At 53.3% G+C, this 6,823-nt stretch overlaps 3 protein-coding genes across 3 annotated transcripts; 1 reads left to right on the top strand and 2 right to left on the bottom strand.

Annotated features, from left to right (window-relative positions):
- Positions 1-408: 408 nt before the first annotated feature.
- On the top strand, positions 409-1,667 carry T310_1368 (uncharacterized protein; the record flags this gene model as incomplete). Its single annotated transcript, XM_013475779.1, has 2 exons — positions 409-663; positions 783-1,667. The coding sequence occupies 2 exons, from the start codon at positions 409-411 to the stop codon at positions 1,665-1,667; spliced, it is 1,140 nt and encodes a 379-aa protein (XP_013331233.1).
- A 691-nt stretch (positions 1,668-2,358) lies between these two features.
- Positions 2,359-3,294, bottom strand: T310_1369 (NmrA family transcriptional regulator; the record flags this gene model as incomplete). Its single annotated transcript, XM_013475780.1, has 1 exon — positions 2,359-3,294. One exon carries the CDS (start codon positions 3,292-3,294, stop codon positions 2,359-2,361), a length of 936 nt encoding a protein of 311 aa, XP_013331234.1.
- Positions 3,295-4,658: 1,364 nt separating this feature from the next.
- T310_1370 (Peptide transporter MTD1) lies at positions 4,659-6,823 on the bottom strand (the record flags this gene model as incomplete). The annotated part of the gene is made up of 5 exons (XM_013475781.1): positions 4,659-5,237; positions 5,341-5,468; positions 5,556-6,341; positions 6,398-6,509; positions 6,567-6,823. Coding segments are annotated over 5 exons (1,862 nt in total), but the record flags the coding sequence as incomplete, so codon positions are not given.

Here is a 6,823-nt window from a genome sequence, read left to right on the forward strand (position 1 = left end):
CATCTTCGCGTTGTCTGATTGGCGGACGGCGCACCCGCAGCAGCAACGCCGATCAATTGGATGTGGAGAAGTGCTGGACAGACGCTGATTGGCGGACAGATGCGAATCTGATCCTGTCGTGTGCTCAACTCCCTGTTACTTTGGTAGCTCCGAGCCTAATCGGAACAGGCTGGACTGCAGCGAGTCGTGACCTCAGCCTGCGGCAACCCGCAACTCCGCCTCTCCGGAACCCCCCGGAGGCTTTTTTTTCCTCCCAGCAGGGCTTGGCTTGGCTGTCGATGGGAACTTACCCTTCTCTCCAACAAGCCGTATCCTGCTTTCTTGGTACCTTCCGCTTAATTTGGGTCATGCCGAAAGTATTATTTCCGTCCTCACGAGCGTCGCCAGCAGCAGCCCTGTATCGCCGCCATGACGAAGAAACTCGAGCGGGAGGCGAGCCCCGAGTCGTTCGATAACGAGGCTGGTACTGCGGCGGAGGAGATCGGCCTCATTTCGCAGGACTACCGCGACAGTCGCCAGTCGCGACGACGCGTTTTCGATCGCTGGATCACGCACACCTGGACGGACCTGCAGAAGCTGGGAGAGACCGACATCCTCAAGCGGTTGCTCATCACCGCGGTGTTTGTCGGCCTGTGGCATTTTTTCTCCCTGTCCATCTCCATTGTGAGTCCCTCTGCGCTGGTCTGAAGAGCGGGGGAAGACTGACTGACTGAGCGACAGTATAATAAATGGATGTTCTCAGGCGATGCCATCGTCTTCCCCTTCCCGCTCTTCATGACCAGTCTCCACCAGGCCGTGCAATTCGCCCTCTCCGCCGTCCTGCTCTCCCTCGTTCCCTCCCTTCGCCCTCGTCGCACGACGCTGCCGCCGTCGACTGTGCTCCCCGGTGGAGATCCCCACGCGGGGATCAGCATGACACGATTCTATCTGACCCACCTCGTGCCCTGCGGGGTAGCCACGTCGCTGGACATCGGGCTGGGCAACATGTCGCTGCGCTTCACCTCGCTGACCTTCATGACCATCTGCAAGTCGTCCGTCCTGATTTTCATCCTCCTGTTCGCCTTCCTCTTCCGCCTCGAGACCGTCTCCGTCAGGCTCGTGCTCATCATCTCCGTCATGACGCTGGGCGAAGTGATGATGGTCATGGGCGAGACGGCGTTCAGCGCGGTGGGGTTCGGCCTGGTGACGGCGTCCGCGTTTTTCTCGGGCTTCCGATGGGCCCTGACCCAGATCCTGATCCTGCGCCACCCTGCGACATCGAACCCGTTCTCGATGCTCTTCTTCCTCAGCCCGATCGTCTGTGTGACGCTGGGCATGATCGCCCTGGCGGTGGAAGGGCCAGCGGAGATCATGCAGGGGTTACACAGGCTGTCGACGGCATGGGGCGGCCTGACAGGGCTGTCGCTGCTGCTGCTGCCAGGGATTCTGGCCTTCTGCATGGTACTCTCGCAGTTTGCGCTGCTGAAGCGCTCCTCGGTCGTCACGCTGAGCGTCTGCGGGATTCTCAAGGAGGTGGTGACCATCAGCGCGGCGGGCGTCGTCTTTCACGACAGGCTGACTTTTGTCAATGCCTGCGGCGTGGTGGTCATCATCGGCAGCATCGCGGCATACAATTACATGAAGATCTCGCGCATGAGGCGCGAGGTGCAGACGAAGCTGATGAATGAGAAATATTCATGAGAAATATGACGGACAGACAAAAAAGATTTACGAAATTTATACGATACGTAACGATAGTTCTGTATCTAATCGAGGAGCGAGAAATATATATATATATATACACTCTATATACCCTGTATAATGACTCGCGTGACTCATCATTCATTCACCCGTCTTCCCTTGCAAATCGCTGCACATAGCTTGCAAATAAACTAGCCCAGATCGACCATGATCACATATCATATCTGGCAATTAGCACTCGAGTTACGTCTTCTACTCCGTATGAATTCCTCGCACGAAAGTGTCAGACGGGTAAAAAAGGTATGAGTATTATACCGAATAAGGTAAGTCCCTACTATACCTATAGCATGGATGATTGAGTCCCGTAAAACCTGATCATCAATTCATTGGAGAGATTGGCATCAACTAGTGGCAGACAGTGAAATATATATATATATATTTTTTTCTCTTCTTTTTTTTCGCTGGCGACAAGCTCCGTACTACGTAACAGACAAGAATGAAAAATTAATTCTGAGTGAGCGAGTGATTGATATAATTTGATTGATTTATTGATTATTGATTTATTAATTAATTTTCGACTTGATACCAGTTCACGGTAATGACAACGCCAACAAACTCCTTAAAAAAAATAAAAACCCCCTCTAAATGACGACCCAACTTGCATCCAATCTACTGCCACTACTCCAACACAGGCGGATTCCTAGCAACATACTCCTCAAACACCGTGGGCTTACTACGCACATTACTCAACGTCCAGTCCACCGCGTCCTTCGTCTTCGGGCCAAAATATCCCACATCCTGGAAATACAGCAGCATCTGCACCAGATGGTCCGCGCCATGCGGGGGCAAGAACCCACGGAAGACGGTCTCGGACAGTTGGATGTATCGCACCGTCTTGCCTGTCACTTTGCTGATGATCTGCACGATTTCCTCCATCGTGTAGAGCCCCGCTGCGGACGAGAGGACTTTGCCTTCGTATCTGTCTGGTTCCGCTAGGATGGTGCCGACGAATTTGCCCGCGTCGCTCGCGATGTCGATCAGAGGCAGCTGCGTCGTCGGAGCGGCCACGGCGGCGATGGCGTATGTGCCGTCGCCTACCGGGCGAGGAGCCATCATCCCGCTGAAGTTCTGCATGAAGGACCCGGGCGCGAAGAAGGCGCTCTTGATCGGTAATACTGTGCGGATGTACTCCTCCACCTCGGCCTTGGCGTCGAAGTGGTCGACCTTGGAATATTTCCCGCCTGAGTATTTCCCCGCGTGCGGCAGGGTGCTGAAGATGTAGTACTGCACTCCGGCAGCCACGGCGGCGTCGGCCAGGGCCTTGCCCTGTCGGACCTCCCTCGTCTTGGTATGCTCGTCGTAGATGGTCGTCGTCACGGCGAACACGGTGTGCGCGCCTTGCATCGCCCGCTTGAGGGACTCGATGTCATCCGCGTCGGCTTGCACGACCTCAATGCCTTTCTGCTGGAGGGCCTGCGCGGCAGGTTTGGATAAGTCGCGAGTCACGCCGCGGAGCTTGTACTGCTTCGATAGCTCCGGGTCGCTGATGACGTAGTTGGCCACGGAGCCGCCCTGCTGGCCGGTTGCTCCAAAGACGACGAGGAGCTTTGACATTGTTGTGAAGGTGGACTGATGGGTAAATCTTCAGCACTCTCTCAAATTATCCAGTATCTTTAACCTTGTGATTCCCGCACAAGAAGCCGTCACGCCCATCCCTAAAATACCCCCCCGCCAAGCAGACTTTCAGACTTTCCCACCAGTCCATGTTTGTACGGTGTATACAAAGTTAGAGGTAAGTTAAAGCCGATCCGAAAAAAGCGCATAACTCCGGCCCGGAGGCCCCTCGATCGGTGGTCCATCGACGGTCTAGGGCCGTGCCAGAAGCTTGAGATCCATGGTACAGTACAAATTTTCCCTAGGAAGGCAAAAACGGTGCATTTGGCGGGTACCGACAGATCGACCTAGGTACCTAGGTATTTACTCCGTAAGGTGTTGTCAGGCATGATGCAATCAGAAGCGCGTAAGGCCGTAAACTCTGTCGACGCGGTCCTCGCGGCTTCTTCGGAAGGGCACCTTAAGTCTGTTTGAGAATTTGACTGGATATTGTCCTCCTGTCAAGGGAACCCCATGCTGCTGCTGAGACAGACACGTTCGACTCGTTGACCTGTCGGTCAGCTAATACGCCAAGCCTGGATGCGTATCTCACAGGAGCTGTTTGTTGTTCATCTGCTTTGGGGGACTAGCTTCGTCATCTGTTTGAACGGACGATCGACATGCTTGCCTTGCTTGATCGATTGGAATCCAGCTTTCCTGACTCTGCACTCTGCACTCTAATCAGTAAGAATCGGTGTCGGGATGACCTGGTTCCGTTGGAAGCAGAACTTACTAGACAACGCATTTGCAGATTCGCTAAGAAGCGAATGACATGACATGCCTTTTTTTGGGCAAGCTTGCAGCAGTGTCGCTGCTGATGGGAAATAAAATATTTTTCAGTCAGTAGAACAAGAGATCGTGTCTGTGCAGACAGGTCAAACCTACATATGCCGTGTCGAGTGCTAGGTAGCTTATTTGAATCCATTGACACTGATACTCTGTGCGTCCATCTCTGGCGGAGGACCGACCATGTGAAATACTCACGTGAACTGCTGATTGATTGGAGTTTTGAATATGTACTGTACACGCCCATTCGATTACGTTCGTATCGAGGAAAGTGTCTCTGATTTTTTACTTATTCTGAACTCGACTGAGGCTTACGTGGGACATGTTCAAGGTCCCTGCGTGTACAAATAACGTACTCTCTATCCTACGTGGTTCGCCTTTTTGGCCAGCCATCTAAGATTCTTTTCTTTACGGATAGTATGACAATTCCGTGACCATCAGACGTGATCATTCAATGCATTATTAATTCTATCTCCTAACACGGTGCAGGTCAATTCGTCAACCAGCATTTTCACCATCATAGTGATTACCATCACCGTTCAACCGTTGTTGGCTGGGTTGACCATGCAGTAGTCAAGGTTGTGGATCGTCGTGTCGGGATTGCCAGCCCAGGTCCTGTTGGTAAGACTCGTCAGTAAAAATTGCTTGCAGCGAACGGCATCTAGGATACGGATGGGGTGAACGCACGGGAATGGGTGCGGCGGGCCACCGTCACCAAACACGGCGAACGTCAGGATAAAAACGCAGACCTGCGTGCCGCCATCCAGCGCCGCCGACACGATGTAGTTGTACTTGTTGAACAGGTGCGGGTGGTACTTGCGCAACCACCACTGCGAGGCAAAGCCCAGGATAAAGTAGCTGAGACACGACGCGTTGATGCCCGTCACCAGCCAACCCATGTACCACAGGATGATGGAGAGGTTGAGATAGGCGAAGATCTTCTTCCGCCAGAACCGGTAGGCAACCCAGAACGGGATGGGGACCGCAAATCCGAGCAGGAAAGAGAGCGTCACCCACTGATACCGAGCGCCGACCGAGAACATGTCCTTGGCAATACTCCACGAGATGGCTAAGCTGTTGAACTGCTGGACGTTCGCTCCACTCCAGATGTTCGTCCCCTGGATGGATGTCAAGATGGGTGCTTGACTCTGCACAATCCTGAGAAAGGAATTCCGGTTAGAAGCTGACCCATCAGTCCCAGTGAGAGAGGGAATATCTTACGTCAACATCATGAGATAGTTGAACAACGCTCCAATGACGCATCCGGCGACTTGCACGAAGAAAGTACATCGCGGTGACAGATGCACGTTCTGGGCAAGCCGCAGGTCCTTGGCGAGGACTTGTCCCATCTGGAGAGAGTTATAGGTGTAGCAAGTGAAGTAGAGATCTGACCATGTTAGGACTGGAGAATAAGACAGTGGAGGAGGAAGACTTACTCGCCAATGGCCTCCTTGGGAACATATAGCCCGCAAGCATCTGGCAGATCGGCTGGATGTTGAACTGGAACCCGGTCAATCCCATCTGCGCGCCAAAGAACAGCATAAAGAGCAGCGTCAGCAGATTGGCGATGATGAATCCCCACCAGGGCAGCGTCGACTTCATGGCATAGAGACAGACGATCCCGGCAATAAAGCTGGCCACGAGGATTGCCCCCCACCACCACTGAGGCGTCTCAACGTACTTGTTTCGAAGCATCAGCCGGTAGTGGGGATCCAGTGAGGTGTCGTTTAGCTTCTCTTCCAGTTGCTCCTCGGAAGATTGCTGGTTGGCCCAGAATTTATACGTGGACGGTTGAATCCATTTCTTGAGCTTGCTCGGGGCCGCCCATTCCCATCCGGCCTTGATGTCATCAAAGTTCCAGAGAAACATGTGCGTGAGGGTCGCGGTGATGCCCATGTTCGTTGTGATGAGGCTTGCCAGGTACGATCCAGTCAGCCACGGCACACCGTTTTGCCGCAGGGCCTCCTCATTGATGGTGGAATCAGGATTCAGGATCAGCGTCTGGTTGTAGGTGTCATAGTAGGTGGAGTTGAAGTTGTTGGTGAACAACAGCTGGGAGAGGAAGGGGAAATTCTGAGAATTCCAGACATTCCCGTAGTAGATTCCCATGAAGAGGATGATGCATCCCAGGTAGCCAATGAAAGAATTGGTCAACGCATACAGCGGGTACCACAGAGGAGATCCGAGCGAGGCAATGTAATTCCAATCGAACGACACGGACACTAGGAAAGGCTGTTAGATGTGCACGGGGCAGGGGGATCCTCCAGCAGCTACTTACGGAAACCCAGACCCTCATTTCCGGAAGCGCCGCCGAACAGGTTGGTGAAGACCAGGCTGTGTTGGTTTGCAAGGCAGAAAATCGACACACCCTCCAGCACGGGGAAAATGTACTAGTTGCACACATGTCAGCATGAGTCGCAGCCACCATTCCATCGATCTGCGCGTACCTCGGGGATGATTGTCCAGAAGAATAACATGAAGAAGACGATGTAGAAAACCTTCAACCGGGCCTTGGATTGCTGCTTGTTCTTGTGGAGCGATTCGAGCAAGCTACTGATCGGGAGGGTCATGGGCCAGAGCATCTTCGTCGGGCGAACAATGATATCACGGAGTAGACCGGCAATGCCATATCCGATGAGTTGGGAGGACAAGGTGATGAACACACCAGCCGCATGGCTCGGATAGCCGCCGTAGTACAGCTGCT

This window comes from Rasamsonia emersonii (assembly GCF_000968595.1).
Source record: "Rasamsonia emersonii CBS 393.64 chromosome Unknown ctg1118621759986, whole genome shotgun sequence".
Lineage (NCBI taxonomy): Eukaryota > Fungi > Ascomycota > Eurotiomycetes > Eurotiales > Trichocomaceae > Rasamsonia > Rasamsonia emersonii.